This window comes from Aethalodelphis obliquidens, unplaced genomic scaffold (genome assembly GCF_003676395.1).
Source record: "Aethalodelphis obliquidens isolate GAN/ISIS:26980383/991018 unplaced genomic scaffold, ASM367639v1 scaffold31, whole genome shotgun sequence".
Classification (NCBI taxonomy): domain Eukaryota; kingdom Metazoa; phylum Chordata; class Mammalia; order Artiodactyla; family Delphinidae; genus Aethalodelphis; species Aethalodelphis obliquidens.
In genome coordinates, this window is record NW_020837975.1 from 5,999,234 (window position 1) to 6,019,808 (window position 20,575).

The following is a 20,575-nucleotide window of genomic DNA, read 5'->3' on the forward strand; positions in this document are numbered from 1 at the left end:
CGTCCCCTGCATCGGCAGGCGGACTCCCAACCACTTGCGCCACCAGGAAAGCCCAGGACTCGGTGCTTTTACCACCCCCCGGCTCGCGGCAACTAGAGAAAGCCCGCGCACAGCAACGAAGACCCAACGCAGCCAAAAATAAAGAAAGAAAGAAAAGAAAACCCAACACATTATTAAAATTTATAGGGAAGCTTAGAAACATTATTGAATAGAGATTAATAAGTAAAACAATTAGTTTCCTTTATAGCAGTAGCAGATAGTAAGAAAACATAATTGAATAAAAAGCCCTTTACAATACAATAAACATTTTAAGATAACTAGGAATAAATCAAAACAATGTTCAAGAAGTTTCTGAGAAAAATTACCGTATTTTATTGAAAGATGCTAAAGAAGACCTAAATAAATAGACATACGTGTTAACGGATAAAAAGACTTAATATAACAATGGTGTCAACTAAATTTTTTTTAAAAAAAGATAAAATATCAATCTGTGATTATGGTGTTAAAAGACATCTCATTATATATTTTTATTTTATTTTATTTTAAATTTATTTATTTTATTTATTTACTTTTGGCTGTGTTGGGTCTTCATTCCTGCGCGTGGGCTTTCTCTAGTTGCAGCGAGTGGGGGCTACTCTTCGTTGCAGTGCGCGGGCTTCTCATTGCAGTGGCTTCTCTTGCTGTGGAGCATGGGCTCTAGGTGTGCAGGCTTCAGTAGTTGCGGCACGCGGGCTCAGTAGTTGTGGTTTATGGGCTCTAGAGCACAGGCTCAGTAGTTGTGGCGCATGGGCTTAGTTGCTCCGCGGCATGTGGGATCTTCCCGGACCAGGGATCGAACCCGTGTCCCCTGCATTGGCAGGCGGATTCTCAACCACTGTGCCACCAGGGAAGTCTCCAGGAGTTTGCACTTTAGACTTCAGCAATGAGAGGCAATGCTTCTTAATCCAGGGAGTGATGTGATGGTATTTGCACTTTTGAAAGATCACCCTGACTGCAAAATGGAGAAAGAGTCAGCAGGAATTAGGAGAGGATGGGAGAGGCAGTTGTATGCAGCTGTAGTAGTCCAAGTGAGAGGTGAGAGGTTGGAGATATGGAAGGATGCGCAGCAGGTAGAATCTGCAGGACTCGGAGGTGGATGAGATAGGAGGCTCGCAGTAATTGTGGAGAGAGGGTAGTTGGAGGGAGAATGTTAGATTTCTGGCAAAAGTGGTCAGAAAATGGGAGACAGGCACAAAGTGAGGAGCAGTTGCTGGGGAAGCTGTGTTTGGACATGTCGAGGCAGGGTCGCACCTACGGTGTGTGGGTAAAGTCTATAAACAAATTGATTGTAAAATATACTACAGGGCTTCCCTGGTGGCGCAGTGGTTGAGAATCTGCCTGCTAATGCAAGGGACACGGGTTCGAGCCCTGGTCTGGGAGGATTCCACATGCCGCGGAGCAACTAGGCCCGTGAGCCACAACTACTGAGCCTGAGCATCAGGAGCCTGTGCTCCGCAACAAGAGAGGCCGCGATGGTGAGAGGCCCGCGCACCGCGATGAAGAGTGATCCCGCTTGCCACAACTAGAGATAGTCCTCGCACAGAAACGAAGACCCAACACAGCAAAAATAAATAAATTAATTAATAAACTCCTACCCCCAACATCTTAAATATATATATATATATATACTACAAAATACATTAAAAAAATAAAAATAAAGGGCTTCCCTGGTGGCACAGTGGTTAAGAATCTGCCTGTCAATGCAGGGGACATGAGTTCGAGCCCTGGTGCGGAAAGATCCCACATGCTGCGGAGCAACTAAATCCGTGTGCCACACTACTGAGCCTGCGCTCTAGATAGAGCCTGCAAGCCACAACTACTGAGCCCACGTGCCACAACTACTGAAGCTCGCGTGCCTAGAGCCCATGCTCCGCAACAAGAGAAGCCACTGCAATGAAGCCCACGCACAAAAACGAAGACCCAACACAGACAAAAATAAATAAATAAATTTATAAAAAAATAAATAAATAAAAATACTACAAAATACATAGGCCCAAATGAAGTATAGTGATATATTGGTGAAAATTTATATTAATGGGTAAAATATGTACTTACATATTTTTTTAACTGTCTGATCTGTACATATGAAGATTTTTTGTGGTTTCCAGGCATCATCTCTTCCCATTCAGGTCCAGGAACCATTGTTTCTTGTTCTTTATTGTTCAATGTACCGTTCCTGGATAATTTCATACCTCACGCCTTGAGGAAATACAATGTCATGGCTCTTTGGAATATGTTTGTATTGGAACAACACAGATCTCTCGCCTTTGAGGTTCCCTCATACTTTTTACTTAATACTGGTACATCATTACCTGGGATGCTGTGTCACGTATGAATCCTGGCTTCCGACAACTCTCTCAACGGTTGTTACGTAGTTTCACTGATTATGACCACAAACGCAAGACTTAGAGTACGCAGGAAAAAGTAAAGGATCATTTGTTTTCTGGTCATGTTAAACGGATAGTTTGGAATTTGTTAATCCACACATACATCAACCCGTGTTTCAACCATATATTCTCTCTGCCTCTCCAGGACACAATCGCTGCCTTCCTGGAATGTGATGGTTTTCAAGGATGTGGCACCTCTGCCTTTTACACACAGCCACCAGCAGGGGGCAGCAAGAAGAGCAGTCTCATTTATATGAGGTCCGTCCATCCCTTTGAGCTGCATTACTAGAGACTAACCACGGACGCCGCCACATCAGCTGATGAGAAGGGCCGGCCTGCTTGTGGAGCTGAGGTCTTGAAAGTCTGAGGAGGAGGTAGGCAGAGCCACGCCCAGGGGACAACCTGGAGTAAGGTGCAGACTGTAGAGCAAGTGGCTGACTTTCCTGGGGGCCAGTGGAGCCAGTGGAGCGGTGCCAACAGCCAGGGACACACATGAGGTGAAGGACACCTTTGACCACCTTGCACCTTTTCCAGCCTCATCTCCCCAGATTGTTCTGTGCTCCAGCCCTGTTCAGTTCTGCGCACTTGAAGAGCCTGGCTCTGGCCTTCCGTGCCCAGTGATGCAGTAACTCATAGTGTTGTACGTGCTGTGCTACGTATGTCACATTCATGATCTCCTAGTTTTTTGTGATTGCCTATCTGCTCATCTGTTTGTACTCCTCACTGGCAAGAACTTCAGAAAAGTCAGGGACCATGTCTGTCCCATTCACTGCTGTATTCCTAGCACCCAGCACAGTGTGGCATGTTGGAGGAGCCCCAGGCTCCATGCTACAACTGGCCCAGGATCAAGAGTTTTTTACACTGAATTTGAGTCTTGCAAAACATGAAGCAAGATGTTAACACTGATTTTCTTTAATAACTCAGTTTTTCTGAGAAGCAGTGACCAAACAAAGGAAGATGATTCCCTAGACTTACTTTAAAGGGCGTATCTTGCCTGGACCTTTGACACTGCTTTTTGGAGTGGCTGTCTTCTGGGATGCCTGTCCTCGCAGATGAAGGGTATGGCAGTAGTGAGTGATGCCTCCTTGGCAACTGTTTCTGGAGACTGGAGGTGGAGGTCTTCATGTCTAAGGCAGGGATCTCGAGGCAGGAGAGTGTGTGCAGAGACTCCCTGGTTTATTCAATACCTTCCATTTCCCATTAAAGACATGACAGTATGATATAGAAAACCACATTTCTTTCTTCTAACCAAACTTCTAGCCCACTTAAATGACTACTTATTTCTAAGTCCAGGTATGAACATTTCCAGCATGAGAAACTCTCCAGGACCTTCATTCATTACAGTTTGTCATAGTGGAATTTTGTGACACATGGTTAGAAATAAGATTCCCGTGCAGCTTGAGATGAAGCACGGATGACACCTGGCTCTGAAGATGCCCTCGAGCCCAGTGCCACACGGCCGTTCTCAGCCACAGTCTTGCTTCTCCTCCTATTCTAGATCTGTGCCTTTCGCTGTAGTTTGGGAGAGCAGGGAGAGGAAGGAAGAGATGGCAAAAGCAGCTCCAGCCATCTGTTTGGAGTTAATGTCAGGAGCTCTCTTATCTTTCTGAAAACTGGAAAGCCACTGGGGAAATTACCTATGGACTAAATATCTCTATTAGTCTTTGGGTAGAAAAATGCAAACTGAAATTTTCCAGCGTCCCCCGTCTGACTTTTGTGTCCTCAAAAACGTCAATTGATATCATTTGGGAGAGGTATCGTCAGTCTCAAGGGAAGCTTTTTTAAAGTAATTTTTTCATATCTAGGTATGAAAACCGTGTTACATGACATATGTAAACATGGTGAAAAGTTTAGCTTTTTATTATTTTTCCCCACTCTTTTTCTCATGCATCCTTTTTTTTTTTTTTTTTTGCTAAATATAATTTTAGTTGTAGTGTATATACAAGATGGTGGTCTTTTTCACTTACCTTACATTATAAATGTTTTCCTTTGTGGAAGATCAAGATATAGTGATGTCTATAAAACTCTTAGAGGAAAACATAGGCAAAACACTCCATGACGTAAATCACAGCAAGATTCTTTTTGACCCACCTCCTAGAGAAATGGAAATAAAAACAAAAATAAACAAATGGGACCTAATGAAACGTAAAAGCTTTTGCACAGCAAAGGAAACCATAAACAAGACGAAAAGACAACCCTCAGAATGGGAGAAAGTATTTGCAAACGAAGCAACTGACAATGGATTAATCTCCAAAATATACAAGCAGCTCACGCAGCTCAATATCAAAAAAACAAACAACCCAATCCAAAAATGGGCAAAAGACCTAAATAGACATTTCTCCAAAGAAGATATACAGATTGCCAGTAAACACATGAAAGGATGCTCAACATCACTAATCATTAGAGAAATGCAAATCAAAACTACAATGAGGTATCGTCTCACACCAGTCAGAATGGCCATCATCAAAAAAATCTAGAAACAGGGCTTCCCTGGTGGCGCAGTGGTTGAGAGTCCGCCTGCCAATGCAGGGGACACGGGTTCGTGCCCCGGTCTGGGAAGATCCCACATGCCGCGGAGCGGCTACGCCCGTGAGCCATGGCCGCTGAGCCTGCGCGTCCAGAGCCTGTGCTCCGCAACAGGAGAGGCCACAGCAGTGAGAGACCCACGTACCGCAAAAAGAGTCATGTACCACAATGTTCATTGCAGTTCTATTTACAATAGCCAGGACATGGAAGCAACCTAAGTGTCCATTGACAGACGAATGGATAAAGAAGATGTGGAACACATAAATAATGGAATATTACTCAGCCATAAAAAGAAACGAAATTGAGTTATTTGTAAGGCGGTGGATGGACCTAGAGACTGTCATACAGAGTGAAGTAAGTCAGAACGAGAAAAACAAATACTGTATGCTAACACATATATATGGAATCTTAAAAAAAAAAAAAGGTTCTGAAGAACCTAGGGGCAGGACAGGAATAAAGACGCAGACATAGAGAATGGACTTGAGGACACAGGGAGGTGGAAGTGTAGCTGGGACAAAGTGAAAGAGTGGCATGGCATGGACATATATACACCACCAAATGTAAAATAGATAGCTAGTGGGAAGCAGCCGCATAGCACAGGGAGATCAGCTCGGTGCTTTGTGTCCACCTAGAGGGGTGGAATAGGGAGGGTGGGAGGGAGACACAAGAGGGAGGAGATATGGGGATGTATGTATATGTATAGCTGATTCACTTTGTTATACAGCAGAAACTAACACACCATTGTAAAGCAATTATACTCCAATAAAGATGTTAAAAAAATATATATAGTGATGTGTGTTTTGAAAGCAAATGTGTTATGAGATCTTTTTTTTTTTTTTTTAACTTATACAGCCCACAAGGAGAGAAACTCGACATTTGGAATCTAACTTGGCAAGATAATACACAGATATGATTAATTATAACAAAATCAGCAAGTTCCTGGCTGGATTAACAATGGGATAGACAATGGGTTATCAATATAAGGTCGCTATACAAATGTAACTTCATATAATAAATATAACCTTAGCTGCAGCGTTGGAATATTCCGGGATGAGCCGGAAGCCTTCCTCTCCAGAATAAATCACAAGGCCCACTCCTCCCCGGGACTGTCTATGGCAACGAGTGGGTCTCTCCCTCACAGGAGTGGTATCTACCTATGCCTTGGTTGTGTTTTCAAATGGAACTCTGGGATACAGGGAGAACAACTTGGGGGAAATCAACCACCTCTGGCTGGGGACCTCAGCTCCTGTCCTGCACCCACATGTCTCCACCCCTGTGAAATGGAAGCTGCTTTTTCTCTTTACTTTTACTTATCTTGCTGCTCCCAGCTGAGATGAGAACTTCCTCTGGAAATATTTCTCCCTCTCCTCACCTCTGAGCAAGGTGATCTGACTCTAGCACCTGTCTTCCTTCTGCCATATGGTAACATTTTATTGTCTGTGTCCCCTTCACTCCCAAACTGGAAGCTCTGGGAGGAAAGAGATGTTTATCTCCATCAGTGTAGCCCAAGAGCCTCGCACAATGCATGACAGAGTGGGCACTTAAGAAATGATGAATTGTACTTGAAAACTGAGTGACATTTTTATAACAATTTTGAGAAATACAATTCATTCTTTTAAAATGTACAATTCATTGGCTTTTAGTATATTCACAGAGTTGGTCAACCATCACCACTATCTAATTTTGGAACACTTTTTAATCAATCCAAAAAGAAACCTGTACCCATTAGCCAATCACCATTCCTCCCTCCCCTGGTCCCTGGAACCATTAATTTACTTTCTGTCTCTATGGATTTGCCTATTCTGGACATTTCAGATAAATGGAATCACACAATATGTGGCCTTTTGTGTCTGGCTTCTTTCATTCAGCATAATGTTTTCAAGGTTCATCCATGTTGTAGCATGTATGAGTACTTTCTTTTTATGGTTGCATAATAGTCCATTTTATGGATATACTAAATTTTGTTTATCTAAAGAGTCTCACATTTTTTGGTTTGTTTCTCTGTTTGGTTTTTATCTTTGGAATTTCAACTAGGCAACAACATGTATGGAAAAAAGGCTGCAAGGCAGTACAACAATACGAACAGTGGTTTCTGTGGCTAGCAGAATGATGGATTTGTTTTCCTTTAAATATTTCCATTTTTCTTTAAAAATTTTTTTTTACTTAAGTATAGTTGATTTACAATGTTTTAATTACTGCTATACAGCAAAGTGATTCAGTTATACATGTGTATACATTTTTTATATATTCTTTTCCATTATGGTTTATCATAGGATATTGAATATATAGCTGCCTATGCTATACAGTAGGACCTTGTTGTTTAGCTATTTTATATATAGTAGTGTGTATATGTTACTCCCAAATTCCTAACTTATCCTTCCCCCCCGACCTTTCCCCTTTGGTAATCATAAGGTAACTTTACTGCACATTTTGTCGTCTGCGGAGAGGCCTACAAAGGGCTGGGCAGGGAGAAGGGAATCCGCCAGAGAAACAAGGAAGAGAAGCAGTGGAAGAGGGGACACGGGTTTCAGGAATGTGATTTCCAAGGTAAGAAATCCGCCTCAACTTGCAGGAGGGATCTCTGGCGAGGGGGAAAGGACCACCAAGGGCAGTCTCACTCATCCTGCTCCTGAGATAGGCAGATGAAAGAGACTCTAGCAGGACCAGGCATCATGGACTCTATCATCCCCCTTAGCCCAACACCAAGGCCTTGGAGAGAACTACATCTTTACAACATCAAGTCTTTCTCTGCAAGTACATAGTATATCTTTTCATTAATTTAGATTTTCTTGAACATCTTCCAATAAGTTTTATCATTTTCTCCACAAAGTGTTTACATTCCAGTTGTTAAATTTATTCCTAAGTAATTTGTATTTTTATTGCTATTGCAAATGGTATTTTTTAATTAAAAATTTTATTGCAGTATAACATAAAGTGCAAAAATCAAGTGCATAGCTTGACTTTTATATACGTATATAGTTATGTAACCAAATGGTACATTTTAAAAGTTACACTTTCTGACTGATGGTTGCTGATGATAGAAATGCAATTGATTTTTTTTCTATATTGATATCCCACCTAGCAACTTTACTAAACTCACTTATTAATTCCACTTGAATTTTCTTTTAGGGTTGCTACACATGCAAATACTGTATATTTCATCTGTAAATACTGAAATTCTTGTTTCTTTCCAACGTCTATATATTTGCTGTTGTTGTTTATTGGACTGGCTAAAACTTCCATTATTGTATTGACTAGGATTACTGAGAGCAGGTTTCCTTGCCTTGTGTCTCATCTTAGGAAGAAGGCTTTTGGGCTTCCCTGGTGGCGCAGTGGCTGAGAATTTGCCTGCCAGTGCAGGGAACACGGGTTCGAGCCGTGGTCCAGGAAGATCCCACATGCCACGGAGCAACTAAGCCCGTGTGCCACAACTACTGAGCCTGCACTCTAGAGACTGCGAGCCACAACTACTGAAGCCCGTGCACCTACAGCCTGTGCTCCGTGACAAGAGAAGCCACCGCAATGAAAAGCCCACGCACTGCAATAAATAAAAAGAGGAAGGCTTTCAACACTTCACCATTATTGTGATGTGTGCTGTTGGATTTTTGAATATGTCCTTTAACAGGTTATGTTCATTTTTCTTCAATATCAATGGATGTTGAATATTTTGAGTAGTTTTTCTGCATCGATTAAGATGAATAAACTTTTTCCTCTTTAATGTCCATATTTCTCCTAGTTTAACATCTGTTTTTTAACTTTGATAAATGTCTTTTTTTTTTTTTTTTTCTTTTGCAGTACGCGGGCCTCTCACTGCTGCGGCCTCTCCCGTTGCAGAGCACAGGCTCCGGACGCGCAGGCTCAGCGGCCATGGCTCACGGACCCAGCCGCTCCATGGCTCACGGACCCAGCCGCTCCGTGGCATGTGGAATCCTCCCGGACCGGGGCACAAATCCATGTCCCCTGCATCGGCAAGTGGACTCTCAACCGCTGCGCCACCAGGGAAGCCCCAGATAAATGTCTTTTGATATACATTTCTTCTGTTTCCCTTCTCAGTTCTCTTTACCCATCCAGGGTTGGTCTTTTCCAGTTTCCTCCATCACTACTCACTCTTCAAGCTCCTGCTCCGTGTACTTTCCTAGGATTTCAAAGGTTGGGGGATGATGGCAGGGTTTTTAGACGCTGTGTCTCCCCACAGTCTGCTCCCCACCACAAGCACGTTTGAATTCAAGTCAAAGCACTGGATTAGAAGATATGTGGCTTGAGTTCCAATCTCGGTCAATCTCCAATTATGCACCAAGACAAATCCCTTAAGTCTCCTGCCTTTCAGTCTCATAAATAAAATCCCTGCCCTGCCTACCTCCAGGATGTTTGGTAACTAAGAGTAGCAGAACAACTCTGCAAATTATTCACAGGTAAGAGGTTGTTGTTTTTGTTACTAAGGTTATTAGAAGTAGTGTGAGATAACCGATATAGCTTGGTGGGGTCTTTTGTTTTGTTTGGCCACGCCTTGCAGCATGTAGGATCTTTGTTCCCCAACTAGGAATCGAACCCGTTCCCCCTACAGTGGAAGCGCAGAGTCCTAACCACTGGGCCGCCAGGGAAGGCCCATAGCTTGTATTTCGAAACTAGTGGAATCTAGATCCACTCCCAATCAGCAGTGTGACTTTGTACTTGTTAACTTCACCTTTCTGAACCTGGCTCCTTCACCTAGCTTGCAAATAAGAAATGCAAAGCACTTGACACATAGTAAGAGCCCAGTGAATCGAGGGATCATTAAAAGGGATAACGCACGGGTACAGTTAGTCTGAAAAGCATAAAAAATATTCCATAAACGTAAGCAGTAAGGCCTCCATGGGCTCTAGGCTCGGAAAGACTCAAGCCAGTTCTCTAGCACCAGTAGCAGCGCCCAGGTACGTAGGAGGTAAGGCGAGGAGGCTGACTGGAGAGAAAAATCCTCCTCTCCTGGGCCTCGAATTCCCACCGTCGGGCTTCCATGGAGCGCCAAGCTGTACTCAAGGTCATTAAGTTTGGTGATAAATGCCAAAGAGACCGGGGAATGGGCAGCCTCAGCCACTCTGACATCCGCATAAGGGATCCAGCATCAACTTCCGGGATCAGTTCTAAGCATCTGGGAGACGTCGCGCACCATCCGCAAACACATCGATCCAGTCGGGGCTAACGAGTGCGCTTCCTACTGCCGCCGCTAGGGAGCACTGGTCGCGCCCCGCAAGGGTTCTGTTTGCGCACGCGTGATTCCTTTCCTCCAGCGTCCCCGCCCCTACACGAGTTACGTTAGGGCGGCGTGTTCCCTGCAATTTCTGACGCAGCGAGCGGCGGCCGGGAGCCGAGCGGAAGTCCAGCGCGACTCCCGCTGGAGGAGGGGTGGGGTGAGAAAAGAAATAGTGAGGCCGGAAGTGTGACTAACCCGCCAGCCTCCCAGGGCATGGGAAGCAGGAACGGGAAGGCGGTGGCCTAGTGGGGTGTGGCCTCGGGAGGTGGACGACGCTGCGATTGGCCCTCGGCTGTGGCGGCGGCTACGATTGGCCCCTGAGTGCGGAGCGAGGTGAGCAGGGTGGCGGCCGTTGAAATTCAAAAGTGGCGGGTGTGGCGCCGGGCTGGCAGCGCCGGAGTCCGGGACGTGCGTGTTCTGTGTCGCGAGCGCGCGAGAGAACGCGGGTCCCGGGAGCCCCGGCGCCCTGTCCTCTTCCATTGCGCTTCCCTGCCGTGTGTGGCACGGAGCTGGACATGGAGCCGCAGGTGAGTAGGGGTCGGCGCGGGGACGACAGCTGGTCGCCCCACCCCGTTGTGCTGACGTGCCGGCGGCCTCAGTTCTGCCTGCCTGCAGGGCCAAGGTCGTGCGCCCCCGCACAGTGGAAAGGGATGAGGGGTGGAGAGTGGAGAAGGCAGGGAGCAGCCCCAGGAGTGGGGGTGGGGGGAGTCTGCCTGCCTTCCCGCAGCTTCAGGGAGTCCCCCACGCCCTTGCTCACTTTCATGTTTCCAGGATTTCCCATTTCGAATTCTCAGGCTTGTCTGAACACGTTCCCACCTGTCCATTCCTACTCACTATTGCAGTGTGTGTTCTGAGATGACCACTAGCTCTAGGGAAGTGGTGTCTGAGGCCAAATCCCTGCTGATGTCCTTTCGTGTCCTCTCTCCTCTTTGCGGCCTCTTCGGGGTGTAGGAAGGGGAGAAGGGGAATGGAGTACTGTGAACTGAAGGACTCCTCATTATCTCTCCTTCCCCAGGTTTTGCAGAGATCTCTGCTCAGTGGGACTGGTTAACTTAATTTCTTCTCTCATCAGTGCCCTGCTGCACCTCACAACCACCTGCAACCTCCCCTCTCCAGTGGAGAGAGGTGTGTTGGTGACAGTGAGAGTGGGTTGACTTCTGGTGCCAGAAAAGGCCTCCTGCCTGAATCCTCTGTTTACTAGTATTTCACATTCAGATTTACCCAAAGTCAGGTTTCAACTTGAAGAGATACTCTTTGTATCCTGCCAGCCAGAGAGCAGAGCAGTGTGATGTGACAGTGAAAAAAAATAGAAGGCTTCTCATATTTATTCATCACATATTTACTGAGCACCTATTATGTGCTTGGGATGCGGCAGTGAGCAAGCAGAGATCCCTGTCATCATGGAGCTGCCATTCCATGGGAGACAGGCAATATGTGATAAGTAAATTATATAATGCTGTTAAGAAGGTGATAAGGGCTATGGAGAAAAGGAAAATTTTGAGCAGATTAAGAGAGGGAGGGGAGGCCAGCTGACAAGATAGACTGTTAAATTGGGTTGTCTTAGTAAGCTCCGTTAAGAAGGTGAGAGTTGAATAAAGACTTGAAAGAGGTGAGGGAAACAGGCAAGTAGTTATTAAGATCATTCCAGGCAGAGGGAATCCGCTAGAGCAAAGCCACTAGAGTTGTGTAGCAAACCCGAAATGGAATGAGCAACGGGGAAGTTTGTGGGAAGGGATGTCAGGTAGCAGAGGGGGCTGTTGAATGCATTGCTCCTCGCAGGGGCCGTTTTGAAGACTTTGATTTTTTTTCTCTGAGTGAGATGGGGAATCACTGGATGGTTTTAAGCAAAGAGAGACAAGATCTGTCCTACAATTTAAGAGGACCACTCTAGGGGCTTCCCTGGTGGCGCAGTCCTTGAGAGTCCGCCTGCCGATGCAGGGGACACAGGTTCGTGCCCTGGTCCGGGAAGATCCCACATGCCGCGGCTGGGCCTGTGAGCCATGGCCGCTGAGCCTGCGCGTCTGGAGCCTGTGCTCCGCAATGGGAGAGGCCACACAGTGAGAGGCGCACGTACCGCAAAAAAAAAAAAAAAAGATGACCACTCTAGCAGCTGCATTGAGATTAGACTGTAAGGAAGAAAGGATAGAAACAAGGAGAGCTTTTAGGAATGGGGCAGGTTTTCTCAGCTTTCACATATTGACTTCTTATGGGGGGCGGGGGGGGATTGTCCTATAAGTTGTCTGTTGTTTAGCAGCATTCCTGGCTTCTACCCACTAGATGACAGTAGCAACCTCCACCTAATCATGACAAAGTGTCTCCAGACATTGTCAAACGTCCCCTGGGGAGTAAAGTCATCCCAAGTTGAGAACCATCCCTAGTTGAGAACCAGTAGAGTGTGATAATCCAGGTGACAGATGATGGTAACTTGGATCATGGTAGTAGCAGGGGAGGTGGTTACAAGTGGTCCGATTCTGGATCTATTTGGAAGATACAGTTGGCCACGTTTGCTGATGTTAGACTTTGTGGTACGTAAGAGAATGAGAGGACTTTGGGTGTATTTGCTTGAGCAGCTGAAAGATGGATTTATATCAACTGAAATGGAGGAAGCTGCAAGAGAGCAAGGTTGAAGGAGGGTTAGACGTCAGGAGGTTAAGATTTCAAAGTCTGGGCTGGAGACAATAGTTTGGGAGTTGTCAGCATATGAATGGTGTTTAAAGCCATAGGAGTGGCCTAGAGTGTAGATAGAGAATAGAAAGACCACTGTTAAAGTTTGGGTATATGAAGAGGATCTACCAGCGAGGTAGGAAAACCAGGAGAGGATGGTCTCCCAGGAGCTAAATGAAGCGAGTGTATTAAGGAAGAGAGAGTGATCAGTTGTATTACACGCAGCTGATGGGTCAAGAAACAAAAAGATGAAGAATTGGTTTAGCAACACAAGCAGACTTGTGACCTTGAGGGCAGTTTTGGTGGATTGGTGGGAGTGAAAGCCTGACTGGGACAGGGTTAGGAGAGAAAAACTCTTTTTGGTTGGAAGTAATAATAACATGTATTATATACTGATTGGAATGATCCAGGAGAGAGTGAAAATGATGGTGCAGAGGAGAGAAGGAAGGCTTGCTGGAGCACTATTCCTGTGTGGGTGAGGGTGGGAGCAGATGCTCACGTGCAGGAGATTCCTTAGCAGCAGGGCATCCATCTCTGATCCTGGGAAGTGGGTATAGGAGGGGTTCCATGAAAATCTGTTTTTATAGAAGGTTAAGTGCATATGCTTATTGTGGAAAGTTGGGAGTCATCTTGTCTAGCTTTATAGATGGGAGAAAAATAAATACTGTACTCTTAGGAGTTGTCCTGTATAAACAAACCTTTGAACACATTTTCTGAACCCACACAAATTCCTGGGAGGTAGGCCTTTAGTTGATCCACTATCATAGTGTAGGGAGAACGAAGGCACAGGTAATTAAAAAAATTCAGTGTTTGACCTTGAAATACTTAAAAGAAAAATTTAGTTTTCATACTACATTTGATTAAAGTGAATTAAAATCAGCATTCTTTGTGCACATTTTCTGCAGGTGGCAGGAAAAGAGAACACCACCTCCTTTTTTTTCCCTTTTTATTTGTATAGGAGCCAATGGTTTGGATGCATTGCAGTTTATTTGAGCATTTCCCTGCTGGTGGACATCTAATTTCATTCCTTGAAAAATGTATTGAGGGAATTCCCTGGCAGTCCGATGGTTAGGACTCCGTGCTTTCATTGCCAAGGGTGCAGGTTTGATCCCTGGTCGGGGAACTAAGATCCCACAGACTGTTCGACGCTGCCAAAAATTAAAAAAAAAAAGTATTGAGTCCTACCATGTAGCAGACATTGTACTGGGCACTCTGGTTCTATAGTTGTGAACAAAACAGGCATGTTTTTGTGATGCTCACAGTCTAATGTTAGGAAAGACAATAAACCAATAATTTAAAAACCAGGATATCAGATTGTTTCAGAGTTTTCTCTTTAGTGATGTTCTGTGAACATCCTTAACCTCACTTTCCCAAAGTTGAACTTAGCATCTCTTAAAAATTAGCCCTTCAGGCACTCTCAGATCTCTCCATGTTATTTCTTACAACTGCATGTGAATCTACAGTGGTTTTAAAATGAGAAGTTTAATTAAAAAACAAACAAACCCAGATTTTCCTTCTGTGATCTTGGGAACCAGGGCAGGCTTCTTGGAGTCAGCCTGGACTCCATCTCCTTCACTGCCTGACCTCTAGCTACTCCCCCCCACCCCCACGCCAGCTCTGCTTAGCCATCAAACTCTTAGAACATCCCCTCTCAACTGAGTTCCATGAGAATTAAGATCTAATGCCCTAAGGCATCCTTTGTGTCTAATGCATTAACTTCTCTCTGAGGCACCTAGAATGGTAAGAGCTGTTTTTTATATTCTTGGGAGAATTGAGAAAACACATCATTTTCTGTAGAGCTTAATTCTCTTGTACCCCAGTTTGGAAAGGCTGCCCTAGAAAGTAAGCTCTGGGCAGGCAGGGACTTTACATTCATTACTCTCACACCAGAGCCTAGAAGAGCAGTCATTCAGCAAATCTAGTGCAACAAATCCTTGTTGAATGGATGAATGAAGGAATGACGCCATCCCTTTGCTGTGATAACCCTCATCTTCTATTTCCGTTCATTCTTTGCATTGCGCACAGTTCACTTTTTCAGTAAAGATCGAGTCATACTATTCTCATGTTTAAAAATCATCAGTGTCCCTCTTGTCTTCAGTAGACCCCGGATTCCTTATCACGGCATACCACAGTCTTTCCCTTCTACCTCTCTTTTCCTCTCCCCACTTTCTATGTACATCCCTGTGTTCACTTGAATAGAATGATTTGTCATTCCTTACAAGTCCCTCTCCTTGCTTTCTGTTTGGAATGCTCCTCCTTGGCCCAAGCCCATCAAGCCAACTCTTCCTCATCTTCAAGGCTTGGCCTGAAAATACTTTGTAGAATTGTGTCTGACACTCTCCCCATCTAAACTGGATGCCCACCCCCTCCTTTGGGATCCTTTTATGATAGCACTTGGTAAAGATTTAATCATCTCTTTAAATGCTTCGCTTGCCTACTGTCCTGTCACAATCTTGAGGGCAGGGACCACGTCTGTTACTCCAGAATCCAGATCATTTCCTGGCATGTAATAGGCACTTTGTAAATATTGAATGAATGAAGTAAACTGAAGGGCAGAGAGAGATTGGCCTTGGAATTAATAGTTACCTATAGTGAAAATCAGAAGTTGATCTATACATGGTACTTTCCTGATGGTGGGATAGGAGTAGGGTGACCACTTGTCCTGGTTTGCATAGGAATTACCTGGTTTTAGCACTGAAATGCTGTGTCCCAAGAAACCTCTCAGTTCTTGGCAAACCAGAATAGTTGGTCATCCTACGTAGGAGTAACCATAGGGTGGGCATGATCCCCAGGTACTGAACTGGGCTGCTTAGAGGAGAGGATCTTTCTTTCCCACGCCCCTACCTCATACCTGTACTTCGGTGGTCTCCAGACTGGTCATGCCCCTGCTTCCTCGTCTTCCTCATGCAAGTCAGCCTACTTACACCTCATTATTATTTATTTATTTGTTTGTTTGTTTGTTTATTTATTTTTGGCTGCATTGGGTCTTCTTTGCAGCACATGGGCTTTCTCTAGTTGTAGTGACCGAGGGCTACTCTTTGTTGCTGTGCGCGGGCTTCTCATTGCGGTGGTTTCTCTTGTTGCAGAGCACAGTCTCTAGGTGCGCAGGCTTCAGTAGTTGTGACTCGTGGGCTCTAGAGCACAGGCTCAGTAGTTGTGGCTCGTGGACTTAGTTGTTCCGCTGCATGTGGGGTCTTCCTGGACCAGGGCTCGAACCCGTGTCCCCTGCATTGGCAGATGGATTCTTAACCGGTGTGCCACCAGGGAAGTCCCTATTATTATTTATAATAGGCTCTTTTGTATGTTTTTCACATGCCTGATCAGAAACTGTATCTGGCTCTCCATATATGCAGGGCTAAAGCCTAAATTCCTTAGCTTAGCATCAATGCCCTATGAGACAGTGTGATCAAGTGGTTACAAACATGGCCTCCAGAACCAGACTGTCTAGATTCTAACCCTGGCTTTGCTTTTTATTCACTGATGACTTTAGACCAGCTAGTTTACCTCTCAGCCTTCCTTCCCTCATCTGCAAAATGAGGCTAATAATAGCTCCTCCTCAGTGGGCTGGGAGGTTTAAGTCAGTTGATACAGATAAAGCATTTGAAACAGTTCCCAATAAATGTTACCTGCTCCTCCTACCCAGTCTTCAAACTTATTCTCCCAATTCTCTCCCTTGTTTATAATCTCAGCTTTCCCTAAAAGGGCGTAGTGGTTTCCCAGCTGTACCATGTGCAAGCTTAAGGTTTTGCCTTCCGAAAGGAGTGTTCCTTTTCCCTGCTTTTTTAAGTACTGCCCTTAAACTTAGCTGAAATTCAGCATCTGTCCAGCTATTCCCTTAGGGTTTGTGTTACGTCCCACCTCTCTCCATGGTTTTTAGACGGCACATCATCTGTAAGCTGCAGTTTGTGGCACAAGGGGTACTCATATAATGCTTGTTGGTGGTGATGAGAATTAGGCTGGGGGGCCATAAACGGGAGTTCTTGGGACATTTGGGCCACAGGGTATTGTCTGAAGGATCTCTCTCTTCCCAGCAGAGGTCCCCCTTGTTGGAAGTGAAGGGGAACATAGAGCTGAAGAGAGCCCTGGCCAAGGCCCCTTCCCGGCTCCCCCTCCCGGGAAGCAGGCTGAAGAGGGGTCCCGACCAGATGGAGGAGGACTTGGAGCCTGAGAAGGTGAGCTGGGTTTGGAAATCCATGTACGTGTGTGTGTGTGTGTGTGTGTGTGTGTGTGTGTGTGTGTGTGTGTATAAAACCATCAGAGGGTAATCATGGACTCCACCCCCCATCCTTGTCTTTCCCCAGAAAAGGATACGAGGCCTGGGCACCAAAGTGGCCACGTCCCGCCCCAGAGCAACGGCCCTCACCACTGTGCCACAGACACAAGGCCAGACCGCAGGTGGGCTCCAGGGCACAAAGTCCAGTTCTCTTCAACTCACTTCTTTCTTTTTCTTTTTCTTTTCTTTCAATCTTAGCTTATTTTGAATAGGTGATATGTTTTACTTGTTTCAAAATTCCGAAGGCACGAAAGTTGTTATACAGTGAAAAATCTCCCTCCTGCCCATGTTCCCCAGGCATCCAGTCCCCCAACCAGGGGCAACTGTGAGTCCTTCCAGGGATGTTCTGTGGGTTTGCAAGCAAATATGGGCATGTTCCCCAACATGTTTTACACACATGCTAGCGTACTTTACATACACCTGGTTCTGCCCCCTTGCTCTTTTTGCTTGTCTTGGTCCAACTTGTTTCTTGGCTTGTTGGTCCTAGGAAGGATATCTCTAGGAGTTGGTCAGATTTAAGGGAAGAAGGAAGTTATCTTATTTCTTCTAATCCTCTGAAAAAGCAGCTCCTCTGCCTTCGGCCCAGTCAGAGTACATGCCACCCTGAGAATCATGACTCTGCTTTTCTTCTGTCCAATTTCCCGACAGTGCCAAAAGTTCCCAGGAAGACAGGACCCCCATGTTCCACAGCTATCGCCACAGGTAACAGTGCTTAAGACCTGGGGCTGAGAAGGGATTGGGGGTAAAGGGAGAAGGATGGAGGCGGAGGGACCCTGATGCTATAATTCCTTATGTCACCTCCCCAATTCTCTAGTGCTGAAGAATCAGAAGCCAGGCCCTGCTGTTCCTGCCCAGAAGCCTGGCAGTAGGTGACCAAATATAATCCTTGGGTGAGAGGCTGGGATAGGGAAGAGGAGGTGGTGAGTACCTAGAAAAATCCTTTTGGTCTCTTCCCTGTCTGAAGAAGAAGGAGATGGAGGGTCAGGTGTGGAGGCGCTAAAGGCTAGGAGGGAGGAGAGAGCGAGACAGAGCCAAGAGTTCCCTGACCTTTGTCTTTTCTGTGCCCATCTTAGCAACAGCTGCTCCTCCTGTGGTGGGAAGGAAGAAACCCAGCAAACGTCCAGCCTGGGACTTAAAGGGTCAGTTATGTGACCTAAACGCAGAGCTGAAATGCTGCCGTGAGAGGACCCAGATGTTGGACCAGGAGAACCAACAGCTGCGGAACCAGCTCAGGGAGGCCCAGCAACAGGCCACGGCCCTGGGGACAGAGCGCAGGACACTGGAAGAGGAGTTGGCCAGGGTGCGGGCCCAGGCTGAGCAGGGCCAACAGGAGCTGGGGAACCTGAGCACTCTGGTCCTAGAGCTGGAAGAGCGGCTGGGCACGCAGGAGGGCTTAGTGCAAGAGCTCCAGAAAGAACAGCTGGAACTGCAGGAGGAGCGGAGGGGGCTGGCTGCCCAGCTGGAGGAGCAGGAGGTAAGGGCCAGCTTCTCGCCAAATGCTGACCCTTCTTTCTAGGTTGCCCGGAAGTCACTTTGGGCTTTGAATCCCTGACCACCTCTCTCTGGCAGTACACCTCCGTCCCCTACCCTGCTCCCCCGTCGCCCCCACCCCCGCCCACTCCTGACTCTGTCTTGCTTTCTGCCCCACTTCACCCTATCCTGACTCTGTTTCCGTATCTTCCTCGGGTCTGTATCGCCTCTACTTCTCTGCCCCCTTTCTTCTTTCTCTGTTTTCCTGATAAAAATTCCCACGCATTCTCTCTCCTTCTCATCCATTTGACTCCTTGGCGAGCACCAACTAGATCGCATTACTTGTAGTCTCTCAAATGACTCGATTCTCAATTCAGGGCATTTTGCATATACACGTCCCTCTTTGTGGAATATTCTTTCTGCACTCCATCCTTCCCTTGGTCCACTCCCATACTTTTTGGGTGTCAACCTAGATATCATTCTCCTTGTGCCCCTTCTGGATGCTCCCATAGCACTCCCCATTCTAGTACTATGATTCCTATTTCCTTATCTCTTTCTTTACCAGTCTGTGAAGTCCTTGGGGGCAGGGCCCAGCCCGCCTCCCACCCCCACATCCCATCATGACTTGTTCTTGTTCTTGGTTGCATCTCACCCTCTGTGTCTGCTCTGTTCTGGACAGAGGAGGCTACAGGCATCAGAAGCTGCTCTGTCGGGCAGCCAAGCAGAGGTGGCATCCCTGCGCCAGGAGGCTGCAGCCCAGGCGGACTTACTGGCTAACCGGGAAGAACGTCTCCATGGGCTTGAGATGGAGCGCCGGCGGCTACACAACCAGCTGCAGGAACTCAAAGGCAATGTCCGTGTCTTCTGCCGGGTCCGCCCCGTCCTTCCAGGGGAGTCCACCCCACCCCCTGGCTTTCTGCTATTTCCCTCCGGCCCCAGCGGGCCCTCCGACCCTCCAACCCGACTCAGCCTCTCCCGGTCTGACGAGCGGCGTGGGACCCTGAGTGGGGCGCCAGCTGCCCCCACCCGCCATGACTTCTCCTTTGACCGGGTATTCCCACCAGGGAGTGGACAGGACGAAGTGTTTGAAGAGATTTCCATGCTTGTCCAGTCAGCCCTGGATGGCTACCCAGTATGCATCTTCGCCTACGGCCAGACAGGCAGTGGCAAGACCTTCACCATGGAGGGTGGGCCTGGGGGAGACCCCCAGGTGGAGGGGCTGATCCCTCGGGCCCTGCGGCACCTCTTTTCTGTGGCCCAGGAGCTAAGTGGCCAGGGCTGGACCTACAGCTTTGTGGCAAGTTACGTAGAGATCTACAACGAGACTGTCCGAGACCTGCTGGCCACTGGGACCCGGAAGGGCCATGGGGGTGAGTGTGAGATTCGCCGGGCAGGGCCGGGGAGCGAGGAGCTTACTGTCACCAACGCCCGATATGTTCCTGTCTCCTGTGAGAGAGAGGTAAGTGCTGAGGGCCACTAGCCTGGACACTGGGGAGGCATGGGCAGGGTGACAAGGATGGAGGTGGATGAGCCGGGGGAGGAGAACGCTGAGGATGAGGAAGGGTGAGTGGTGAGGGGTAGGTTGCATATTCAGTTTTGGCTGGTGGGCTATGAGGTGCATCCGCCTTTGTGGAACCAAGGAGTGGAGAGAAGTGATGGGCCTGCTGAAGCGGGTGCCACTGGGCCCTGCCCGTCAATCTCAGGTCTCACCTCTGCCCACTCTTCTTGCTCAGTTCATGACATCCATGCTGGCCTCCCGCCTGTTCCTCAGCCTGCTCGTCACACCCTCAGATCAGGGCCTTTGCACGTGCTGTCTCCTTTGCCTGAACATTCCTGCTCCTCTCCTGGAAGAGCTTGCTCCCTCGCTTAAGATTTTAAGGCATTGAGGCCATCCCTGACCATTCTTTTTTTTTTTTTTCCCTAACTTGGCCGCACTGCACAGCTTGTGAGATCTTAGTTCCCCAACCAGGGATTGAACCCAGACCC

At 46.9% G+C, this 20,575-nt stretch overlaps 1 protein-coding gene across 6 annotated transcripts in view; it reads left to right on the plus strand.

The window, feature by feature from the left end:
• Window positions 1–10,249: 10,249 nt before the first annotated feature.
• The window catches only part of KIFC1 (kinesin family member C1), a 34,567-nt gene continuing 24,241 nt past the window's right edge, over window positions 10,250–20,575 (plus strand). For 2 of the 6 annotated variants that reach the window (XM_027126969.1, XM_027126968.1), the window contains exons 1-7: window positions 10,571–10,709; window positions 16,878–17,018; window positions 17,148–17,241; window positions 17,768–17,821; window positions 17,934–17,984; window positions 18,193–18,593; window positions 19,269–20,048. In XM_027126969.1, coding sequence (XP_026982770.1) covers window positions 10,698–10,709; window positions 16,878–17,018; window positions 17,148–17,241; window positions 17,768–17,821; window positions 17,934–17,984; window positions 18,193–18,593; window positions 19,269–20,048 — 1,533 coding nt within the window. In that variant the 5' untranslated portion in view covers window positions 10,571–10,697. Of the gene's footprint in view, window positions 10,710–16,877; window positions 17,019–17,147; window positions 17,242–17,767; window positions 17,822–17,933; window positions 17,985–18,192; window positions 18,594–19,268; window positions 20,049–20,575 lie in introns of all 6 variants that reach the window. The other 4 variants (XM_027126970.1, XM_027126965.1, XM_027126966.1 and 1 more) reach the window with 4 other exon arrangements.